The sequence below is a fragment of the Sander vitreus genome, chromosome 5 (assembly GCF_031162955.1).
Source record: "Sander vitreus isolate 19-12246 chromosome 5, sanVit1, whole genome shotgun sequence".
In the NCBI taxonomy this organism is placed as follows: domain Eukaryota; kingdom Metazoa; phylum Chordata; class Actinopteri; order Perciformes; family Percidae; genus Sander; species Sander vitreus.
In genome coordinates this window covers 8,214,376-8,239,821 of record NC_135859.1, presented here as the reverse complement: position 1 = coordinate 8,239,821, position 25,446 = coordinate 8,214,376, and the positions used below count along the sequence as shown (strand labels likewise).

Sequence of the window (25,446 nt, the reverse complement as noted above, 5' to 3'; positions counted from 1 at the left end):
TGGTTTTAACAAATTTATTAAAATCCAGACAGCAGGTGAAAACACTCAAAACAATAAATATGTATATACATATTAAATGGTAGCCTTGGTATTTGAGTGGTTACAGCACATTTATTTGTATACATGCCAAATAACCACAACGTCCGGGCCTCAACTCTGGCCTTCATACCCTTCTCTCTCTCTCTCTTCCATTACTACACTGTCAAATAAAGATGAATAATATATGTATACAATATGTCTCAAAAAAAATGTAAAAATGTTAAGCTTATTCACAAAAATTCTATAATTAAGATAGAGGATGCAAACGACATCAGGAAGGACCAAAGAAAACTTCAAATCACAGTGCTGTTGCATTATTGCGCAACTGTTGTAATACAATCAATGAGACGGAGAAGGGATGTATGGCATATACAGAACCAACAGACATTCAGCAGGGCAGAGAACACACTAAACATCACCATTTCTTGAAGGAAGTCAACATAATAACAGTAATTTTAAAACAGTTCAAGAACATGAATGTCGCAAATGATAAAAGGGAAGAAATCTTAAGAGGCTAATCTTCTTAGCATTATATAAAAAGCTATATGTAGACAACTTGCAACAGCAATATCGGGATTGTTCATTATCATCATCAACATTTAAAAGGCATCTTTCTAAATAAAGTGTTTAATCCAGTCTTAAATTTCAAACACAAACTAAATGAAAAATTTGCCAGAAGAATAAAGATGATTTCACCCGTTTCCAATAATAATAAAAAAAAACATAATTTCTTATTTGGCTTCTAAAGAAATGAGGATATTGGACAAAATACCAGAGGAGATGGGTTTGTTTTGCACAGGCTTTCATACATAAAACGTTCAACCTTGACATCACAGATGCCATCTGAGGGATTTCTAAATAAGCCACAACTAAGAACATGACTCCTGTTACTGTAAGTGTACCTTTCACTTAGTACCAAAAAAAGGACAGATATGGACTTGTTCAAAAAGGAGAGAATAACTCCCGTTAGATTAGTGAGGGTACTTCACGGGGCAGCAGAGTTACATTATGAAAAGATAAAACACCCTCATAATACCAAGTTTTTTTTTCTTTTTTAAATGGCAGGACAACATTTAGTTTCATATCAGAGTGAACTGATCGCCATTCTGGTGGAAGGTTGCTGGTTCTTTATCCACTTCATGTGTTGCAGCTCACATCATAAGAAGGAGGTGCCTCTGTAACAGACAGTTACCGTCAGGTCAGCTCGCACGCACGCACGCACGCACGCACGCGCACGCACACACACACACACACACACACACACACACACACACACACACACACACCCCAAATGTGATGTCATCAGCTGGTGATGCAGGTGAGTGGCAATTCTTAAATTTTTAGGCACTGACAGATCACTCCCACGCACGCTCGCACGCACCTTGTAAATAAATGACGATTACTCTGCTCTCCATTATAATGGTAGTGTCAAAAAGTAGAAATGTTATGTAAACCTGTGTATTGTTAATGCACTAACCCTACTTGAAATTATTTTTAGTTTTCTTCATAGAATCCTTTCTGACAGATAATGTTAAATATGCATTAGGGATAGACTGATTATCGTCCCTGGCCAATTATCGGGCTGTTTTTTGGCAGTTTGCAGATTATCTGTATCAGCGTTTTATTACTCTTATTTATTATTATTATTATTATTATTACCTCCGCTTCGGTTTCACTCACCACTGAGTCTGACTTAATGTCCCGCCCACAACACTATCTGACTCTCTTTTACTGTATATTATGTTAAACAAAGTTTCCAATTTATTCAATAATTGCTTAAAGCATTTAAAGTGCTCATATTATGCTTTTTGGCTTTTTCCCTTTCCTTTATCACTTTGTAACGCACGTAATAATGCTCGCCTAGCTGCTAGCGTGGCATGCACTCATACTCTGCTTTCGATTAGCTAGTAGTCCTTACCTAGGTACTGCGCATGTGCGACTCTCAACAAAGATGGAACAGAAGTGAGATGCCTCACTCTGTAGCTAAAACAGAGAGCTCAACACGCAGGGTGAAAAGATGAGCTGCAGCAATGTGCAGTACAACAAAAATATAGGGTGTGTTATTTTAATTTTAATTTTTTTATTTTTGGATTTTGAATGGGATGCATTTATATACTGTAGGGCTTTTATCCAAACCCCTTTATCATGTGGGGGGGGGGGGTTGTACCTTGTTGCATTTTTCATTTGGTTTGCTTTCACACTGCACTTGCGTCAAACGCACCAAACATTGTAAGCACACGTCACACGGTCGAAACGGTCGCCTCTCTATTGGACAGAATATCTGAAACTCGTCGACACTTCCTGATCTCAGAAATAATGGAGCAACATGACATTTCTAATGTATTGGGTTTTCTGGTTCTGCTTTAGAGTTTTCTAATATTACAGAAGGGCTCCAGGGTTCAGCAACCTTAACGATGGCGAATAAGTGTTCAAATCAATCCTAAATTACGGCCTTGTTCTTCTCTACGTACGTCCTTATCCAGTCTGCATTCATGACCTGAGCCTGCATGGTACCGAGTGAGTGTGTGCCAACTGACCTTGTGGATATGCTGAGGTGCCGTAGTCCGGAGGCAGGATGAGTGGTGTCGGCATTGAGCTAGCGCCGTTCTCAGGGGGGTAAGGTGCTGTGGCCCCTGTGGACCCACTGAACATAGGCCCACTGGGTGCAGTGCTGGGCCCATTGGGCTGCTGGTTGTGGGGGAAAAAGAGGCCGGGCGCATAGCTGAAAGCGTGGGGTGACACTAGCTGAGACTGGCGCTTGTTAGGGAAGCCATCGTTCATCGGTGTCCCACCCTCTGCTCCCTGGTGGTAGTCAGCGGGAGGAGCGCTGGGGGAATTAAGTGAGGACATCCTGGAGCGAGCGGTGGGGCGGGGAGCGGGTTTTGGGGTAGGGCGAGGGGGCATGGCGGTGTCAGGCGTAGAGGCCGATGCTGGTGTGTCTTCAGCTTTGGCAGAGGAGGGAGTGGCTGCTTTTTTGCAAGGCTGCAGTTTTTTGTCTAGGGAGACGTTCCCGATGTGGATGGGTAACGTCAACATGACGTCTGGAGACTTTAGACCGACCTGATTAATCAGACGAAAAAAAAGAGAATGTTATATATTTATATGCAGAATTTATACCCACAACATAATCTTGTGTTTGATTCTTTTTCATTCTTCAGAATCCCAAACTCATAACTCATAACACTTTTGCGAGTTAAACAGCAGAAAAAAGGGTTGTTTTTCTTATTTAAATAACTGCCATGCTGATTCCAAACAGACAGCTTTGTCAAGGCAGTTTGGGCTTCAGATAGCTTTTACACAGTGGCCATCGTTAATGACAAATCGTGTTCCGCTATGAACGTGCACACACGTATTGTTGGCATCAGGGTCGGTCAGTGAAGGCGCAGTCGCAGCGGTAGCTGTTGTTGCCGACAGGTGTCGTGCCAAGGTACTTATCCCCGCCAGGATTTGTATCTCCTGGCCGCGGGAGCGTGCGTGCACTCAGAGCGGAGTTTAACTGCTGTACTTCGACTTCACCTCTTAAATGGAACAAATAGCGACGTGGAAGACTCAACAGGGTTTTCCATAGTAACAAGGGTCTCATTTATCTACATAAATACGTTTATTTTTCTGTTACATTAAGGCGATGTGTTTATTGCGTCGTTTAGTACTGTGGATTAATAGACAGCGTTTTCCACGCTATTAACCCAGACGCTGTCTGGGTTAATAGACAGCGTTTTCCAAAGTTCCATATTGACATGCACCTTGGCTACATAGGCCGACTGATAGGACTATCTATGTGAGTCATGCAGGTTTATGAACAATATTTTTTCCTCGTCTTTGCTAACCCGTCCCTCCCTGCCCTCTCATGTGATTTCTGTTTTAATTTCATTTAGTTTAATATGACTTTGTTCACCTGTCTACCATATAAGTTACAGAGGGGATACACAAAATATCAGGCCGTTTTTTCACCTGATATTTTGTGTATCCCCTCCCCTAACAAGGAAAGGGTCTGTCCTGTCCTCATGTGTGTTATTTTCAGTGTTCACCAGGTCACAGTGAACAATCTGAGATAATATGGAGATGTCTGTTGTTTTCTAGCAAAAGTTACAGAGGGGATACACATTATATCAGGCTGTTTGTCACCTGATATAATGTGTATCCCCTCCCCTAACATGCAAAGGGTATGTCCTGTCCTCATGTGTGTTATTTTCAGTGTTCACCAGGTCACAGTGAACAATCTGAGATAATATGGAGATGTCTGCTGTTTTCTAGCAATAGTTACAGAGGGGATACACATTATATCGGGCTGTTTTTCACCTGATATGTGTATCCTCTCCCCTAACATGCAAAGGGTCTGTCCTGTCAATATGGAAACTTTGGAAAACACTGTCGATTAAGCCACAATAATAAACGACGCATTCAACAATTCACACGTCGCCTTAATGTAACAGACAAATAAACGTATTTATGTAGATAAATGAGACCCTTGTTACTACGGAAAACCCTGTTGAGTCTTCCACGTCGCTATTTGTTCCATTTAAGAGGTGAATTCGAAGTACAGCAGTTAAACTCCGCTCTGAGTGCACGCGCGCTCCCGCGGCCAGGGGGATACAAATCCTGGCGGGGATAAGTACCTTGGCATGACACCTGTAATGTACTCGTACGACAGAGTGCACGGACCGAAGCTTTGTGACTAGCAAGCACTGTCTTATCGCTGCTGCCGTACAGTGTCTTCCTTGAACATGCGCTGCAGAAGCAAGCACCCGGCTCCCTCAGTTTGAGACACAAGTGCTAAACGGCTTCCTGTCTCCACCCTTTTCCTCTTGTCCTCTATTCATGCCCAGCGCCATTTGTTTTTAACTCCTTTCTCAACTAAAGCTGTATCTACATGCTCCAAGTTTGATAAACTTTGGCCCCATTTATTTTTTTTTGCCGCGTTACCAAGGCGTTACGCATTTCGGCAAAGACCCGCCCTACTTTGCATCTGAATGGCTAGAACTCGTTTCATTGGTAGGTGGAAGTTCGATGATTGGTTAAATACAGCGCATCAAAAACAAATCCCATCCCTAAAATAGTCATACGTCAAATCAGGCACTAGGCCTGAGTATTTAAGCCCTGCCTTAGTTAGAGCTGCCTTCCTCTCATATGATTGGTAGGTGAAATCCATTGACTCGAATATAATAAACCGCATGCAAGTTCCCAGTTTTTTTTTTTTTTCCCTCACGGCCGCACACCGGAGATCCGGCACGGTGTCGGAATACTTTAAACCCAGAGACACAATTCTCGCGTAATATTTGGCAGCTGGTTCCCGAGATTAAGCAGTTGCACTGCACTTGCGAGGTAAATAGAACGCGGCCTCGTTTTAACGAGGTCAAATTCGTAAACACGCCCCCCTGACCTCAGATTTACGAGCTCGGAACTCGTACAACCTCGCAGTAGCCCGAGTTCAAAATCCAACATGGCTGCCCCCTGTATCAACAGTTGTGAAAAGCTGCAGTACCATAAAGTTATAAGCACTTCTGTCTAATTTGTGTCACTAAATCAGTCGTTCACACAGGCATGTTCAACCTCTATCTGTGGACATGTTGTTACGCTGTTTGCATGCACAAAAAACGGCGTAATACGTTGTTATCAACTTGTATTGCTAACAATAGCTAACCGGACTAGAGCTAATTAAAACAATGAAAATCCGACTTTTAGAACGCATTCAACACGGGTATGACGTCATTCCCAGCTCCTGCTTCTGAGTTCCAAGGTAAATGGAACGCGGCATAATGACCCCCTCCTCTTTTTTGAGGGCTTTTGTTTTATTAATTTTTGCGTTTTACATTTATCTTAATGTAATGCATTCCGTTCAGACTTGTGCCGTGTATCACAGAAATATTACAGGCCTAGTCGAGATTATCATTGTGACCTTTTTTTGTTAAATTGAGGTAGGGTATTCAGACATGAGACCAAAATTCCACATTTACAGAGGGAGGTGTATGACTGAAAGGAGCTGTGATGATAGATGTCACTTAAAATGTCAAATGTTTACTCTTTGTCAAAAGAGTCAAACAATCAAAAACATGACAAACAGGACCACTTCACGAGAAAATACTGGTGAAAGTGCAACAGAGGATGATCATATTATCTTACTTTGACATAATATTCGATCTTGATAAGTTCACAGCCAGCGAGGGAGGACTGAGGAAGAGGAGGAACAATGATCTGCTCCTTCCACTCCATCTCCTTGCCAGCCTTCACCACACCACCCTCCACCTCTGCTATCGTCCTCACGTCACAGGTGGGCCTCTTCGTCTCATAGGTCACTCTCTGAAAACACACGTGGACATGCAGATTCATAAACTGGACTCAGTAACGTTACATAGTAGAGTTGGGTACCGAACTCTGTACTTTTTGGGGTACCGACCGAATTACGTTGGTACTACCGAGGACCGATTCGCGTTAATTCAAACGGTGCCAAATTTAGGTACCCGAGAGCGCTAGAAACTTTAGTGCGTAACTTTTTAATATTAATGAACGTCCGTTACATTCAAGCCATTGCCAAATGAGTTGCTACAAAGTTAATTAAGACTATCAGCTCCACACAACTCTCTCTGTATTTCTCAGCATGGCTGTGTTCAGAAGATTGCAAGTGTATCTCGCTGCAGCCATTTTTCTTTGCTTATGTCACTCCCCATACGCTCGAACGGACCAAGACAGCCTGGTAGTTTTTTTTATAAATAATAACACAAAGCAACTAAATGGTGGTAGGTAATACATCTGATTTCATATACTGCTTTAGTAAAAAAAAGTATTTCCTGGCTGACGATGGGAGCAGCAGGATGTAAAAAACGAAAATAAATGTCTGGACATCTTACCGTGCCAAGGTTGCAATAAAGGTTTCCTAAATGCCACATTTGATGTCAGCTTACTAATTAATTGCGGGTTTTGTGTAGATTTGGACTTTTATATGTTTATTCCACTTTGTTTAAACGGCGAAGTAGATGACGCCTAGTGACGAGTCCATAGCAACCAGTTTTTGTGTTGAATGTTACCCAGAGTGCCTTGCTGAATGGTCTCAATATTTTATAGTTTTATTTCAAGTGAATACTAGTTTACTAGAGGAGTAACTTAGTATTTGAAGTAATGCAGGAAGTTTGCATTTAGTTTCCATGCTTATTTTCCACAACAATGTTAGTGAGTAAATCTACTGAAATGGCCACCACACCATAACAGGGGAGTGTGATGCGTCAGATGAGAATGTAGAGGTTTAGTCACGTATGTCATTGTTTTTAAAAAAAACAATGGGAATCTGTATATTTGCCAAGCGCAAACCAGTACAGAAGGAATTGCTGGGGGAGGGTCATGCCTTTTTTGGCTAAAGGTCCCAAAACTCCTCCGGTGGCCCCTTAAATAAATAACGAACAGTCCCTAATTCAACATAAAAGGTAAAACTAATATATTATATAGACTTATTACATGGAAAGCGAGATATTTCAAGCTTGTATTTGTTATAATTTTGATTATTATGGCTTACAGTTTATGAAAACCCTCAGCAAATTTGAATATTGTGAAAAGGTTCAATATTGTAGGCTCAAAGTGTCCCACTCTAATAAGCTAATTAATCCAAAACACCTGCAAAGGGTTCCTGAGCCTTTAAATGGTCTCTCAGTCTGGTTCAGTAGGTTCACAATCATGCGAGATGCTCCTTGGATATTACCTGCACAGTAACAGATTCGCTACCGTCTTGGTCCGTTCGAGCGTATGGGGAGTAACTTAGGCAAAAAAAAAAAAAAAAAACTGACTTGGCCTTCCCGCAGGCTGCAGCGAGATGCTCCTCGAAGATTGTGGCGTCTGGTGACTTTCCCGCGCAGAAGCTCGAGTGAAGAATAATATAATGCTCCTATAATGCTTATTCTGGGCTGAATAAATAACAAAATGCTCCAAGTAAATAAATAAAAAAATATATTTATAAAAAAATAAAGTAAATAAATAGGAATTAGTTTTACAAATAAAATCAATATAATAAATCGACGCCAAGGGTAGGTACGTTGAGATACGGACCCTAGCCGTAGCTTAACGTGCACCTCGCAGCGACGCAGACCCCAACAACTGTGATTGGTCCGCTTGGCTGTGGCTTAGTAGCGTCGCATTTCCCCCTATTTAATTCCTGGTTCTCCTTCTCCATAAACAACATAAAATCAAGGAGAGGGTTAACTTTTTCTGCTACAGATCTCCCACCGTCGTCAGAAAGCACAGGGGAGACACTTTGTTTCTCTCACTATGACTCTAGAGTCGCTACTCGCTCCGAAGCTCACTCACCGCCACTCTCTCCCTCGCTCTACCACACACTCCCCACGCACACACACATGCCGGCACTGCGATTGTTTTAAGAGATCGACACAGACACCAACACAAGTATGAACATACCATACCACATAACATAACCTGCTCTTCGCAGGTTTGGTCAGAAAAAGTGTTTACCTGCATCAGGCTGGCTGCCATGTTGCCTGTGGTCTTTCCAGACTGGTTGTGGATGTTGGTCAACACCTGGATGATCTGGCCTGGTGTGTAACCCTTCATGTCGGTCTGGGCCTTCATGACCACAGTGCCGGTTTTTACCAGCATGTAGGTGAACTGCTGCGTCACTGCAGATGAACATCTTCCCTGCATGGGCAGTGAAATAACATCAAAGGATTTATCAAGACTGACATTGATACACGTTGGTTAAAGGAACATTTAAATATATTTATTTTGTTTTCTTTCTGAGTTACATTGCAAGTTAGATAGTGTCGCATTTCCAGACCTCCCTCCACAGTGCTGCGGAGGAGGGTCTAGCTAGTCCTTACTTATTTTCCCGAGGAATTTGCAAATAAATTCATTAAAAATCCTACAATGTGATTTTCTGGATTTTTTTTCTCATTTTGTCTCTCATAGTTGAAGTGTACCTATGATGAAAATTACAGGCCTCTCTCATCTTTTTAAGTAGGAGAACTTGCACAATTGGTGGCTGACTAAATACTTTTTTGCCCCACTGTATGCCACCAGTCTCCATTGAAGGGGTCAATGTGGAGCTGGTCAGCACATATAAGTACCTGGGGGTACACATGGACAACAAACTGGACTGGTCAGCCAACACAGGTGCGCTGTATTGGAAAGGGCAGAGTCGGCTTTACTTCCCGAAGAGGTCAGCTTCAATGTCTGCCGTAAGCTTCTCTGGATGTTTTACCAGTCAGTCATTACCAGTGTCCTGTTTTATGTTGTGGTGTGCTGGGGAGGCAGCATTAAGAAGAGAGACGTTGGCGGGCTGGTAAGGAAACCTGGCTCTGTTGTCGGCATTGAGCTGGAGTCACTCACAACAACTGCAGAGAAACGGACCACGAGTAGGATGCTGGCGATCATGGAGAATGACCGCCACCCACTACACAGCACGTTCTTTAAACAGAGGAGCGTGTTCAGTGGCAGACATTATTCTTAACGTATATATTTCTTTTCTGTCAAGCAATTAAAATTTATTAGGTTTACATTCTTGTCTTTTCATAGTCATAGTTAATAATAAGCTATTGCACTGATCAATCCCTACACTGTTCTCTTTTGCACTACCACCACTGCACAGTCTACCTTAGCACCTTTAACTCTTTAAATTTCTGAGTGATTTTTATGTATGCGAGATATATGTATGTGTTTGTTGTGTTATGGTTGTCTAAACTACTGGATGCCTAAAATTTCCCTCGGGATGAATTAAAGTATGTATGTATCTATCTATCTAGTTTAGTGCCATCCAATGAAAAATACCTTTTCCAAAGTTCAGTGGGTGCATTTTCCAAAAGAATGCTTTAATTCTGAAAAATAAATTTGGTCCCACACAAAACTCACTCAATGTCCTAACATCATTTCTTAGATATGTAGGCTACATACCAAGAAAATTCATGAATATTAACTGAGATACCTGAGATTATGATATTATGTTGTGAGCAGTAGGCCTACCTGTGCTGTTGGCAAAATTGTGCCTAATCTGTCTGAGTCTATGTCTGACCTATGTCTCTATGTTCATGTTAAAAAGCGTGTGCGTGCACGAGCACTACGGTCACGCGCAAAGTGTTCCGGTTTTAGTTCCGGGAAATCTGGTCACCCTATGCTGGGCAGATGGATAAACGGTCACAGATTTTACATTTGTCTTGATGTAGGAATTAAATGAACAAGAAACAATGTTGGTGTGTTTTTTTTTAACTCTAAAGACCAGGGACGTCGTTAGGCCTATTGTAGGGGGGCTGAAGCCCCCCCCCCCAAATAATAATAAGAAAAATAATTATTAAAACTCTGTATCACTCACTACGTGGAATCAATCTTCCTACACCATTCATCTGTTGGTGTCGTCGTGCACTGCAGTCTGTTTTATTTTTATTTCACGAACTGTCAACTGGTCGAAATGGCAGTGTTTTAGAGAGAGGCTTACGGGCAGCCGCTTGCACGGTAACGGTATGTGGACGAGCGAGGTGAAGAGAGAGCGCGCCAGGCAGCATTAAAACACAGCAGTAAATCAGAGAAATAAAATGTTGTTTTCGCCGATTTATCACTCGAAATGCAACTGTAGCAAGTATCTCACTATCATCAACGTTATCCAAATTCATAATTAGAAACAACAAATAATATATCCAGCTACAAAAAAGCCGGAAAGTCGAAAGTTAGACAGAAGTACAAAGAGTCAATGGCTATGAAGATGATACACCGTCTTGTCTCTTCTCATTGGTTTAAACTGGCAGTTTTCAGAATGCTGCAGACCGGTGTGTTGCAAGTAGCTGCAGGATTTATCTTGTCTCGTCGCAAATCTTTGGTCTGGACTTGCTACCGCACACACAGTGAGTGATAGAGAGTGAAATTGTAAGTTGTTGTTAATGACTTTTACTTGCTTCACTTCAGCTACACTTACTTGAGGTAAAGATAAAGGAATATTTTTGTTGGCTATAGAAAACAGTAGTCTAGCTAGTGTAAACGAGCTCTCTATTCTTTACCATTAATATAGCCTGCTTTCTCTATAGTATTAAAACAATATCTGTCCCTAAATATCATAGTGTCACTGTTAATGCTATTATACAAGTATACCCTTCAATTCACTGAACAAATGAATACTGGAAGATATTTTAGGAGAGAGAGAGAGAGAGAGAGAGAGAGAGAGAGAGAGAGAGAGAGAGAGAGAGAGAGACCAAGGCATAGCCTAAACTAAATTATTTCATGATATTTATTATATATGCTTGATTCTGACCAACTTAACTTTCTGCATTCCTTTGCTGTAATAAATTAAACAAGTATGTAGATGTTGCCTAAATGTAGACTAGGCTATATATGAGCATACATACATACATACATACTAGAACTTTGATTCATCTCGCCATCAGGTTATTAAATTCAGAAACACTTTAAATCCTTGTCAACCATATTGCAACGAGCTAGTTCAGCGTATCATGCCTGACTGGAGTAGCATGTTGCCCGTTTCGTCATTTGGGCTGCCTTGTTGAGTGCAGCGGCACTGAGAACATTATATTTGCCACAATTTAAGCTCTTTTTCTAAAAATGAAATAGGATTAGTCCAACGAATCGGTCGGTTTGTAATGCGCACCTAACCGAAAGCCTCGTACCAAACGGTTCAATACGAATACGTGTATCGTTACACCCCTAGTAATTAAATAGTCTTATTTTGACCTGCAACTCATCTAATAGAGAGAGGAATTAGGTATGGTATTACTTTACCACACATTTACACGGGCAGATAGATAGCGGTTAAGTTTTAAGCCTAAAGAAGAACTCAGCAGGAGCACAGTCTGGCCTAAGTAAATTTCCCCCCCCCAATGCAGCCTTGATGTATCTAAAGGCTAACATTAGAGTTTGTAAGTAAGATTTTGCAAGGGAAAGTTTTGCGTAGCCTCGGGGCTAAGCCCCCCCCGTCTTTCAATCCTAGTGACGTCCCTGCTAAAGACCGAGATCAGCCTCGTTCAGGTCTAACCAGTCGAGGATTGAACATATACACACACACACACACCTAATCGCGTCTCACCCATATGTCTGGCACTTCATTCAGGTTTAGAAGGCTTAGCAGGTAGAAAGGTTTCTCGGTGTTGTAGTCCTTGGCGAATCGTGGTGTGTCAATGAAAGCTCTCACTCTGTAAATGATCCTACCATAGTTGCCTTCAAAAGATGTCGGAGCAGAGGCTGTGGGAAAGAAGTCAAATATGTATTAGTTTTATCACATATAGCAAATACAATGTATGTAATGTACAATGTTTGTAATAGAAGAGTTATTGTACAGTTTTCCTTTGCCTTTTTATCTATTTGACTGGATTTTAAGACTTGCATGGCTGCTCACTAAAAAGTTAGTTAATTAATGAATTACGATAACTGTGCAACTGAATTACGGCATTTGACCATTTTATATCATAGAAGAGAATTGCTGCTCACACTATATACTATGACAATGCTCTACAGGCACAGATTTTCCTATTCCATCACCTTTCAAAACATGACAAAATGTTATTTTCCTGACGTTTACATGCAAACAACACTTGGAAAGAAGTGCTTACAGCGGTGTCCGCAGTGTCGGACTCTACACTCTCAAATGAAGGCAAACTGCCAAAGCAATAATCTTTTCTGTAATTAACATTTCCTGGATTGACGCACCCCTTCATTCTTCCATCCTCTTAAAAAGAATCTGTCTGGCTACCAAAGCAATAATCTTCACACACACAAAGAAAGAGAAAGAGAAAGAGAGAGAGAGACGTTATACACCTGCAGGGAGCAGTGAAAGCACACACACACAGATGTTTCAAATGGCAGATTTAGATTCACAGCAGCTAAACGACTGGTTGGGTTGCTTTTGAGTTTCTGTGGTGTTCCACGTCACACTGCGGAGAACGCTTTACCTGGGAAAATTACCGCCTGCAGATGAGTGGCCTTACAAGGGCTAAGGCTGGCTGAGTTTTTCAGTGCCCATCATAATCAACCATGGCAACAGTATCTAGACATGAAGTGAGGGACAAGGTGTACTGTTCTCCAAGATTTATGACTGTGCCAAAAAACGCCAACAAAGTTAAAAAAAAAAATGATTTAATTGTTTGTGTATACAAACTTAAAGTGTGCAGAGTTGTTACAATGTCATTTAGGACATCACATGACATTAGGGCAGCTTTCTAATCTCATTACCATAAGACACAGAAAATGTTTTCTCATGATTCGACTTAACTTTCTCACTGTCTTAAAACAGATTTTTAGAAAAATTAGGTAATATTTCATAGTCAATTGTCTCCGTATCTTAGGATAACAAACTCATGTTGATGATGTCATCAGGGAGTGCTCTCACAGATTGCAATGTAATGCGTAAGTGGAACAAACTGACAGCTGCTGACATTCCTCTGTACACATCAGGTGGCCGGTAGTGGTGGTGGCAGATACAAATCTTGATGCTCTACTTTGGAACAGTTTCAAGAATTTAGGGCTGCAACCAACTAGTCATTTTCATAGTTGATTAATCTATCAATTATTTTATCGATCTATAAAATGCCAGAAAAATGGTGAAAAATGTGGATCAGTGTTGTGTGTTTCCCAAAGCCCAAGATGACGTCCGAAAGATGTCTTGTTGTCCACAACTCAAAGATGTTCAGTTTACTGTCATAGTGGAGTGAAGAAACTAGAAAACGGTCACATTTAACAAGCTGGAATCAGAGAAGTTTGACTTTTTTTTTTTTTTTTAAATAAATAACGATTAATCAATTTAAATAGTTGCTGATTAAGTAAAAAATTGACAACTAATCAATTAATCGATTAACCTTTGCAGTTCTACAATAATTGTTCTCATTCTGTGCCTCTAAAATAATAAAGATCCAGTCTGAGAAATTGTCACCAAGGGCTGCCATCGAGCACTTCCAGTTTTTTTTTTTCCAACGTTTTTGTTGTCTTTTTCAAAACCTTTGACGCTTTTTCTGATGTTTTTTTCACTTTTTTCCAAGTTTTTGGTCACTTTTTGCGCTTCCCACATTATTGAAGCTTTTTCTGACATTTGTCACTTTTTTTCAATGTTCTTTTTTATATATATATATATATATATATATATACATACATACACACACATATATATACACACACACATTTTTTTCAAATGATATAAAATTGAATAAAACACTCAAATTCAATGGAAGTAGTGAACTGATCATTTATTTGACTTGTGAAGAGCATTGTATGGAATCATCCAAATTATTTTTTGTGACAATTTGGATGAAAAACTCCCCCAAATTTCTGATATAGAAACTTTTTTTAAGGGGTTTTTAAGGGTTAAAGTAGTAACACTTTAAACATTGGCAATAACTGTTAATAAAAGAGATGAGGTGTTTTAGGGAGATTCTTCCATGTAAAAACTAGGGCTGGGTGAAAATAATCGATTCTCCAAATAAAATCTCTATGTTTGAGTGATGAGGATGAGGATCATAATAATAAAATAATAAATAATATCCCGAAGTCAAACTTTTAAAATATTCCTTTTACCATGGATGTATAACCCACCATACACTTTTTGTGGGTCAGTTCTTAATGTAAACATTAACCTGGTGTATTATAAAACATATGTGAGGGTTGCTTCTTGCTTGTACAAATTTACAGCATAAGTTCTCTAAGAATCTCTTCTATATCCAAGCACAATTGGTGTTGTAACTGAAATTTCTCTAACCTAATAGATATTAAATTGAACCGTAGATGTAATCAAATCGGGACCTTGTGAATCGAAATCTAAATCAGGAAATCATTGGCAATACCCAGCCCTAGTAAAAACTCTGAAACAACTGGCTAAAGTCACATACAATGTCATGTCAAAATTCTGCCAATTTTTCCGCTTGGTTGAACATTAAAAAAGCATGGACAAAATAGCACATAATATAAAAAGGAAATCAAGTAGCACCAGCAAAAAACTATAAACTGGAAGGAAATTTCAGGTTGTGTACAACTTGGGTCTTATGTTCATACATCATTGCTTTCAGTTATACACACATTGTATTCACCAAAGCAATTGCTGAGATCTGGGAACACTGGGCGGCATCACTACAACAAAGTGAGCCTGGTTAAGAAACACAAACAGGAGCAGGAGGATCAGACAGGTTGTTGTATCTCAACCACTGTATTCGGAGGTCAAACTGCAGGAGAGAGCGCCAAAATGCTGGTTAAAAAAAAAAAAAAAAAAAACATTGCACAGGAATAATTACTACAGTAAGTACAGTGTCAAAGTTGAAACAGGAAGTGTGTCTGTACACGGCAAACTGTGACAACTGATTATAAATCTTTTTTTCCCCCAAATACTTTCAATTCAGCTACATCACTCGGCAGGTGTGAACACATGTATCTAAACCATCACCTATAGTGCATCCACCAGCACGCGTCGTGACCCTTTCGGAGTTCTGTGTCGGGGTTGAACGCGTTTCTTTGCATTGCGGTGCATTTCACCGCCAGAACGCTAGGGGGTGTGTGGTTTCCGAAGGGTCAATCGCGAAACTCTTCGTTTACTTGTGCGTTGGTGTGTGCCTCGAGCTGGCGTGTGTGTGTGTGTGTGTGTGTGTGTGTGTGTGTGTGTGTGGGGGGGGGAGTGGGTGATAGAGCGAGGGAGAAAGTGAGAGGGTGACGGCAACTGTCTTCGGAGCAAGTTGTGACTCTAGAGGCATAGTAAGAGAAACAAAAAGTGTCTCCCCTGTGCTTTCTGACCACGGTGGGAAATCCGTAGCAGGAAAAGTTAACCCTCTCCTTGATTTCATGTTGTTTATGGAGAAGGAGAACCAGGAAATGAGTCGGGAGAAATGCAACGCTACCAAGCCACGGCCGAGCAACGTCAGGCTACAGCGTAGGGTCCAGCGTAGACGCAGAGGGGTCTGCGGGGGTACACCGTCAATTCTACGCACGACTATAAAACGGCCTTAAGGTGCAGCACCCAAGTTGTTTTGTACACCACCTAAGCCGAAAGAATGTAAAATCAATGTGAGCATCAAAACTAACCAAATGGCTTTTCTTAGATCTAATAATTGTAGTTGGTCCCCAGTGGACTTCTTTAGAAAGTATTGTCCTTAAGCTTTTTGAGTGTTATTTATTTATTTATTATGTGCTCTAGCTTTTCCAATGTTTTAGACACAGATATGTAATAAAAATGTCCAAAAGGATGTGAAATTGCACATTTCAATTTCAGTTTTTTTCATTTCATTTTTCAATGAGAGAGGACGCCTATTTTGTTTATTTTGTTTCCCTGTCCTTTAAAGCCCTGCAACATAATTTATGTTAGTCTGTGTTGATTGTATCCCTCAGGTTGCCATAGGAGAGACGGGCGGGGCGGAGAGCCCCGGGAAGAAAGAGAGGAGTGTTAATGAAGCATTTGGCTGGTGTTCCACTGAATGCTCTGTGTGTGTTCAGTTCTCTTATAAAACCTAGTTAGGCGAACTGTTTAAAACAGCCTTTTAAAGCACTGATCAGGAGCAGTGCTCCTAAATCCCGGGACCCGTGGTCTATTTTTGCACTGCTCGCGCCGACCCGCAGCAGCGTTAAAACTGCCCACTCCCGCGAGATTTGTGTTGTGTCCTGTGGGAACCCAATCCCAATGCAGACCTCTACCTAAAGCCTTAAATCAAAGAGAACAGGTACTACGACCGTGGTTATCAACTTGCTACGTTAACCCTGAAGGCGTTCTTCTTCAGGCTCTCTGCGTGTTCTCATAAAAGGGGGCGCCTGGGTAGCTCACCTGGTAGAGCAGGCGCCCATGTATAGAGGTTTACTCCTCGACGCAGCGGCCGCAGGTTCAACTTCCACCCTGCGGCCCTTTGCTCCACGTCATTCCCCCTTTCATGTCTTCAGCTGTCCTATATAAATAAAGGCCTAAAATGCCCCCCAAAAAATAATCTTAAATCTTCTACACACAAAATGAACCGATCGCATGCCGCTTACTAAGGCAAGAGAGAATGCTAGCAGAAAATTACTATTGTGTAGATTCATAAATGAATATTTATTTTATAGCTCAATGCAGACCGTTTATTTCTAACGTGACAGCTGCTCATTCTACAGCTCTACACTCGAATAAACTTGATGCAGCAGAGTTAAATGTCATACTCAAGAGGTGTGACACTGTCCCATAATGAAGGAGACGTGGAACTTGCTTTAGTTTTTGACAAATTAAAGAGAAATTCAGTTTATTGATTGAATATTATCTGTAATAAATACCAATAGACTAAGCAAATGAAATTTCTAAAATCGGTGTTCTATAGCTGCAATATACCAGCAGTGTAAAACGGACGTCAGCAAATCAGGATCAATAACATTATCGTAATAAGTAGTAACACTATGGCTTGAAGGAATTTTACCACATTTCATATGCAAGTAAACGTCAAACTAAATGTGAACATCATACTGATTAATAATATAGTAGTCTGGCTCAACGAATCTACATTGCTGGGAGAAAGCTGTGACCCTCCCCTCTCGCTATCACAGCTATTGGAGGTTATCGCCGCCCAGGACAGTTGTGATTAGTTTAAAGAAATACAAACAAGCCAGGGTGTTTTTTCCTTCTATCCCAGAATAGATAAGCGGTGTAGCCAGACCTTACTCCAGCACTGACACAGCGCTGTGGAGATAGGTCTAACAATGCAAGCAAGACTAATAATACGGTTATCTCTGATTAGGGCTTCAGGCTTTGTCAAGCCAGCTAAGGCAGAGAAACCCTGGCTCTGTCGAACTTGTTTTGTGGTAAAGTCCTCTGGTCACGCCTTTTTAGTGATGTCAGATCTCAGTAATTAACTTGGTGAGTACACTATGTAACAGGATTGGGCTGATGACAGGGGGGAAAAAATGGTAGGGCAGCAATCAAAGAGAGTCAGCTTAAAGATTAACAGGGTTTTCATTTAACCTAACCCAAAGTCTTAAAATCTCACGGTAACTGAAAAAAATAATAATCAAAAACTACCCTAGTTGGGACGCTAGCTGGCTAGGGTGGTTCAAAATGCAAACAAAGGTGTGTCCTAGGGAGAGAGCCTGAGAGCTCCTTACTCTCAGCCAAAAATAAATTCCAATTATTCTCCCATGCTGAGGTCAGAGTGGGTGGAGCCACCTGGCAGGAATGTACAGTATGCTTCCAGTTACGCTGGCCCTCATTACCCCACAGTTAATATTGTTACTGACATAAGGCTGATTCATAGTACGACATAGGCTCTACACAGAGCCTACGGTGTAGCCTACATAAGTGGCCTATGCCACTTGTGAGTATTTACAGGTGTGTCTGCGTCGATCTAGCGTATCGCTTTAAGAGAATGGCAGAGCCGGTATGTTTGGCAAAGGCAATTCTATTTGTGTAGCACCTTTCATTAGCTGTAAACCCAAAGTGCTTAACATTAAAAACAGCATATACATTAAAACAGGGGGAGAGATGTGTGTTCAAATGTGTTTATTAGGATAAACCCCTTGAGATGTATCATTTGGTTTTTTGCGGTGAGTGTGAGAGTGACTAGGATTAGCTCCTGAGCCAGTACCGACAAAGTGTCTCCACTGTGCTTTCTGATCACGCTCGGAAAGCTGTAGCAAGAAAAGTTTAACCCTCTCCTCGATTTCATGTTGTTCACGGTAGGGATAGATCGATTATAGGCCCCGGCCAATTATCGGGCCGTTTTTTGGCAGTTTGCAGATCGGCGTTTTATTTGCCTGATAACCGACAAAGTTAATTAATTAAAAAGTGTGCTACTTTGGTTCCGCTACAGCTCTGTGTCTGTCCCTCTGCTTCGGTTTCACTCACCACCGAGTCAGACTTAATGTCCCGCCCACAACACTAACTATCTTTTACTGTGTATTATGTTGAAAGTTTCTAAATGTATTAAATAATTGCTTAAAGCATTTAAACAAAATTTTGTGTTGGAGTTTGTAACATTCCAAAATCTCATATCGGCCTTGAAAAAAAACAGCATCGGTCGATCCCTAGTCCACAGAGGAGAACCTGGAAACGAATGGGAGGAAATGCGACGCCATCGAGCCACGACGAAGCGGACCAATCACAGCTGTTGCAGCCACGACATAAAATTACATTTCTGGGGAGGTGCACGTCAGGCTATGGCATAGGGTCCGTATCTACTAAGTAAGTACTAAGTACTTACATGTACCTCCGGCGTAGATTCAACGCAGAACCATTTATCAGGCTATAGGCTAAAAGTTCCGTAGAGCTGACATTACACATGGTCATTGGATCCATTGTTAATAGAAAAATTATTGATTAGAGCGGCTCAAAAGTGTAACAGATTGAATGGTGAACCTACAATTGTCAAGTTCAAAGTACTGCCTTTGTATAATAAGAGGTGCAGGTTCAAACCACTACTGAAAACCAGTGCAATGTTTCACACAACACTCATAAGCCCCAGTGAATGATGGGATAAGAGCCATGTCCTCACTGGCTAAATATCACCATGCCAGGACATGTCTGTCTGTACACACAGCCACACCCACCCACACCCACCCACCCACACCCACCAAGTGTTCATCGCTCGAAGCTCCTACCTGGTATGAAAAACTTGAAGGGATAGGTTTGCTCTCCCTGTAGCAGGGTTCCTGTACGGGACACAGAGAGCACAGATAACATCTGTCAGTGGAAACTGAACCAATCACCCTGCTGTTTCCCACCAGCAGATATGCCTCTGGGCTGCATGCATTATCCACAGTGGAAAATGGAAATCTTCACTACTACATTCTTTGTACTTCAATTATTTTTACCACACCGTTTTATCTTTACATCGTGGGAGAAATGGTGTCTAAAATCTGAGTGTGTGGATAGTTTTTTTTCATCTTGCGTATTGTGACATTTTCTGTGGTAAACCAACTCACAAGCAAGTGTTTATTTTGTTATTTTTCAACCTATTTTCCCATGCATCTGTGTCTAACTGACTAATGTGAACAAAAACCTTTGAAATTGGTCCAGTATTGAGCGAGTACGCTGTAACCGGCAGCTGCGAACCGGGCCGCGATGTAACCCTATTGGGCAAATGTGCATCAGCAATTTTGTCCGCAAAAAGTGCTGTTTTGGCCACTGACAGGCTCAGGTTGTTATTCTAAGTGTCCTTAAGATTATTTTTGTTTTCCCTAACGCACTAGACTCCATTTCAATAAACAATACTTTTAGCGTGTATAGAGCCAGCATATTTCCACATGCAAATGAGTGTATTAAGGGTTTATTTCAACCTAGTCTTGTATTGCCAGACCTATCTTCACAGCGCTGTGGAGTAAGGGTAGCCCCTCCACACATACACTCCTTGATAGCAGAAGAAAAAAAAACAAAAAAAAACGCTCTGGCTTGTTTGCATTTCTTTAAACAAATCACAATCGCCTTGGGCGACGCTAATCTCCTGTCTCAAAGACGGTGGATCTGTACATAGGTCTCGGAAGGAACTTGTTTTGGTGGAACAGTTGCACGCTGCTAAAGAAAACGCCACCTAAAATATTTAATGAAGTTAACTGTTCACACAATACAGTAACTTGAGCTATTTAAATTAGCTGCATACATTACGCAATTTGCTCTTATCAGTGTATCACCGTGTGTATTTCAATTGGCCCCAAAACATCCCAGTTAGAGAATAAATGCCGTAAACATATTCTTTGTAAATCTTTACACTCATTCCCTGAAAGAACCAAACAGGCCAGCTTTGTTGCACGATCCAAATTTTCTTCAAAACTTGTCATTTTCAGCGGGTAGCTTGCTAGCCCAGAGGTTATGGTTGTTGTTTACCAAAAAGACCAGAGTTTAGAATGGCAACGCAAAGAAAGCGGAAGGGGAGGGACATCTGGCAAACTATCCGGTAAATGAACCGTCTAGACTAATTTTAACCAAACCAGAGTGGTCATTGCTGGAACAGTGGAAAGACGAACCAAGATGGCTTTTGATTATTTTATTTCTGTCGACTTTGAACCTGCATTTTACGATGATAAAATGACTGTTTATTTAAATGGAGTCTGGTGGGTTTGGCGATTGTGATTTCAGGGATGTTTCATGTTAAAAAAAAGTGTCAAAACAGATCTTACTCTTTCACAAAAAGGTTGACCTCTGTATGGATCATTTCCATAATGTTGTCAGACACTTAGAATAATAATCTGTTTTGTAGACGTAAATTGAAGGTGTGCAATTGCCCATTAATGTTGTATTGCAGCTTGTTTCGCCGCTGCCCACTACAGCAGTCTCACGTAATACTGGACCAATTTCAAAGATTGTTGTTGCCATCGGTCACTGAGACACAGAAATATAGGAAAATATGGTCCAAAAAAACGATGCTACCCTCTAAGGCCAATAGAGCTCTCTAATCTGTGTCTTTACACTTGTCTCTACATGATCTTTGATGTGGTAAACTGCACCTATCAGATACTGATAACAGGAAAACCAATAACTCTTTGGATCAGTTTTGTAGTTAGCATTGCAATTATTCGGCAGCGTACCTTTGTCTGCAACAGAGATGGTACTGTTGAAGTACTGCTCCTCCTCAGACCATGCCGTCTCATTTATCTTACTGGTGATGCCACAGAAACCATTGCAGTTCACTTTGATTGCTGTAAATAAGAATGCACAGACTTTAGGTTTTAGCCACAGATAATTTTTTTTGTGATTAACATTTTAAAACAACATACAATTACACAAAAAATGTTTTAAGTAGCTGCAGCAAAAAACCCTTCTCAAAAGCAAATAATGCAATTAGTCAATCATACCTCTCTGGTGTGTGGGTCTGTGTGTGTGTATATATTGCGTTTCTTAGACAATCAACTTGGGTGACATCAGACAAACATACAAAATGTATGGATCAGTGTATGATGATTATTCATTATAAATATAAAATTATATTTGAGGGCAATGCAAAAAGTTTCTATATCAGAAAGGTGGGTTTCTTTCAACCACATTTTAAAACAAAATCACGTGGATGGTTCCATACAACGCTCTTCATAAGTTAAATAAATGATCAGTTCACTACTTTCATTGAATTTGGGTGTTTTATTCAAATGTATAGCATGTAAAGAAAAGTTGATTAGAGAACGTTGAAAAACGTATGAAAAAAAAGTCAGAAAAAGCACAGAAAAGTGACAAAAACATCGGAAAGAGTGACAAAGTCCGGAAAAAAGTGACAAAAATGTCAGGGAAAATCTTCAAGAACGTCAGGAAAAGTGACATGGGAAAAGCTTTAAAAAAAAACGTCAAAAAAGCGCAGAAAAATATTGACAGAAACTTCGAAAAAAGTGACAAAAGTGACGAAAAAGCCGACCAAAACGTTGGATTTTTTTTTACATTTTGACCCAGAAAAACAAAAAGTTGACGGGGAAGACTACACAAGGGTTAAAATACAGGCGGAACCCGGGAGAAATGGGAGTGTGGGCAGGTATAGTATATATCCACATTGACACATTTGTAATGCTTTTTTAACTTTCCAAAATTTTAAAAACTTTTCAGTCTAAAACACTATAAAAATACAAATGCTTTACAGTCCATTAGTAACCTCATCATACCCATTGTATACGAAGTGAACCACAATGACATATTTTATTTTAAATGCAATGTCAATATTTGCCCAGTAATACGCCTCAGGGCCCAACCCGCTTAATAACCCATCAGTGATTCACACTGTTGCAAGGGGAGAGAGTTTGTTTCCTTAAAAGCTGACAGTCAAACCCGCTCTACCTGAAGGAAGGAATGTACACAGACTGGAGGCACTGTCATTCAAACAGAAACACCCAAACACATAAAAGCTGCTCTCAGCAAGTCAACAGATACAAAACAAGAGAGAGAGAGAGAGAGAGAGAGAGAGAGAGAGAGAGAGCGAGAGAGAACACTTGAGTATGACCTCAAGGAGAAACATAATAACTTCGATAATTAATAAGTAGGCAAGTACTAAAAATGATCTAAAGCCTATGAGAAATGGGCACTCAGGCTCCAGCACATACACAGTATCATGTTAAACAAGACTAGGCTGAAACCTAGTATATGGCTGGACTGTGCATGGCATACGACAGATATGAATTGAGCAGCAGTCAATGAGTAGAACCACTGTAAAGGCAGAAACATGGTTCATGCAATTATGTAAACGCAAATGTCAATGCCTGGTATAAACAAGCATCACACAAAAAGCACAAGCTTTAAGACGTTGGATTTCAAACCAACAGACCACATAAGCACTGATGTATGGCCTCTACAAAGAACTACAGTAGGCTCATATAGCCTAGTATACTGGTAGGTTACAGAAAGGAATATAGGCTACAGTATAACACTTCGAGGTCAGGCTGAAGTTATCATTGAGGTCATGTCTTCTGATTTTTTTTTTTTCTTCCTGGGAATTTAAAAAGGTTTTCAGAACTGAAGGGAGTTTACATTTTATATTGGTGGATATTTTATCGGCCGATTCCAGTATTTAGTTTATTTCATTTCATTCTCTCAAGTTTCTATCTTACAAACCCCAATTCCAATGAAGTTGGGGCGTTGTGTAAAACATAAACGAAAACAGAATACAATGATTTGAAAATCCTTTCCAACCTATATTCAACTGAATACACTACAAAGATATTTAATGTTCAAACTGATTGAATATAGGTTGGAAAGGATTTGCAAATCACTGTATTCTGTTCTGTGTATTTACGTTTTACACAACCTCCCAACTTCATTGGAATTGGGGTTTGTAGATTAAATATCATTTCGTAAGATTGTAAGTCATTAAATAACAGTTTCATTATTTTCCCACCAATTGTTTTTCATTTCTGACAGTGTGCTGAGTCACTGTCCAGTGAAAACCATGTATCAAATTTGGAGATCTGATTTTTACAGACTATGTAACAATTAATTGAGTGAATTTACCATTTAAAAATATTGAACTGCAAATAAAAAAGGTAGGAGTTTATTTTTGGTGTGTGGTCAAATATTTCTGTGGGAGGGGAGACTCGTGATCTCAGTATTTTAAACAAATCCCATTTATGGCGCTGTCTCTAGGGTTATGGTACTGAAAGAAAAATCAACCTATTACTTTATTATGTCCCATTCAAATCGCTCACTGAAACCCAGATTCAATCTGTAAGAATATTACAGAAACATTATAGTGAAGTGCTGTAGGAAATGACTTACAATGCCATAAAAAGCCCACTTTGAACCCATAACTACCAGAGACTATCATATCAACATTAAAGTGATTTTCATATAACATAGACTATTTCCACAGTAGAATGATAGTGTGAGAGGCCTAATTTACAGCCCATGTTATCTCAGCTAAAACCCTTACTTCCTTGTTTAGCGACGGCGGCTTTTGACCAACAGGTGCGCAAATGTTGGCGGAATAACCGCAGTGTTAGCAGACTCTTACCTTTACACTGCAGCGGCTGTCCCAGTTTGAATCTCACGGTTCCAGAGATAGACTCACCCGGAGTGTACACCACTTTGTTTTTGTCAAACTTGATCTCAAACTCCTGAAGTTTGCCCATGTTTCCCCCGATCCACAGCGAGACTGAAGCTCACCTGTTCGCACAAACAACGTGAGCATTTCCGACTCTCTATCCCCGCCCCTTCGCGTGACGTCACGGACCTCTCCAAAATGTCTGATACATGTGTTTATATTGACATCACGTTGAAAACTGTTAATTGTGATGTGTAATAGGCTATCATTTTTCAAATGCTCAGGCATGAATGTTGCCAACTTGCCCCTAAACATGTTGAAAAAATAAAAAAGGGTAGGCTACCAGCTACATGCGGTGGGGCAACAGCATGTTGTTTTTCTCCACTTTAAGGACACCCATTAGTGCACTGCATCTTGTTGCCCTTCCAGTGACAGATTAAACCGATTTTTATTTTTTTTTAAGATTATTTTTGTGGGGGCTTTTCCTTTCATTTGTGGTGACAGTGGATATAGGCCTACAGGAAAGGTGGGAGAGAGATGGGGGATGACACGCAGCAAAGGGCCGCAGGTCGGATTCGAACTCAGGCCGCTGCAGAGGACTCAGCCTACATGGGCCGCACGCTCTTGTGAGCTAGAGGTCGGCCCAACAAGTCGCGACCCCCGAGAGTAATATGGTTGGTGACGTATTTTCATTTTTTTCCCACAACCATTTGGTGCAGCACGTGGTTCCCAACCAGGGCAACATGTAACCTATAGGGGTACTTCCGCAGTTGCTAGAGGGTACATGGAAAGATTAAACTGTATAGCTCAACTCATTTGAAAACATATGAATTACCATTTGATTCAATTATATCCACATATTAACATTAAGTCAACTGTTACACATGAACACTATGTGCTGCAGTTATGTAAGAGTGTGTGAAAACTAGTTAGCAAGCAAGCACAGAAGTTTAAACAGGTAGCCAAAAAAAAGGACTAAACTAAAGTTCAAATGATTAGCTAAAGTAATGGAAAAACTGTTAAAATAGTTAGCTGAACTGTTAGTAAAGCA

General features: G+C 40.6%; 1 protein-coding gene across 1 annotated transcript; it reads right to left on the bottom strand.

Annotated features, from left to right (window-relative positions):
• On the bottom strand, positions 1 to 24,549 carry arrdc1a (arrestin domain containing 1a). The gene is made up of 8 exons (XM_078250314.1): positions 24,366 to 24,549; positions 21,472 to 21,582; positions 19,549 to 19,599; positions 12,059 to 12,213; positions 8,491 to 8,673; positions 6,160 to 6,336; positions 2,577 to 3,099; positions 1 to 1,214 (listed from the first exon to the last, which is right to left on the bottom strand). The coding sequence occupies exons 1-8, from the start codon at positions 24,481 to 24,483 to the stop codon at positions 1,177 to 1,179; spliced, it is 1,356 nt and encodes a 451-aa protein (XP_078106440.1). The 5' UTR covers positions 24,484 to 24,549; the 3' UTR covers positions 1 to 1,176.
• Positions 24,550 to 25,446: the final 897 nt, after the last annotated feature.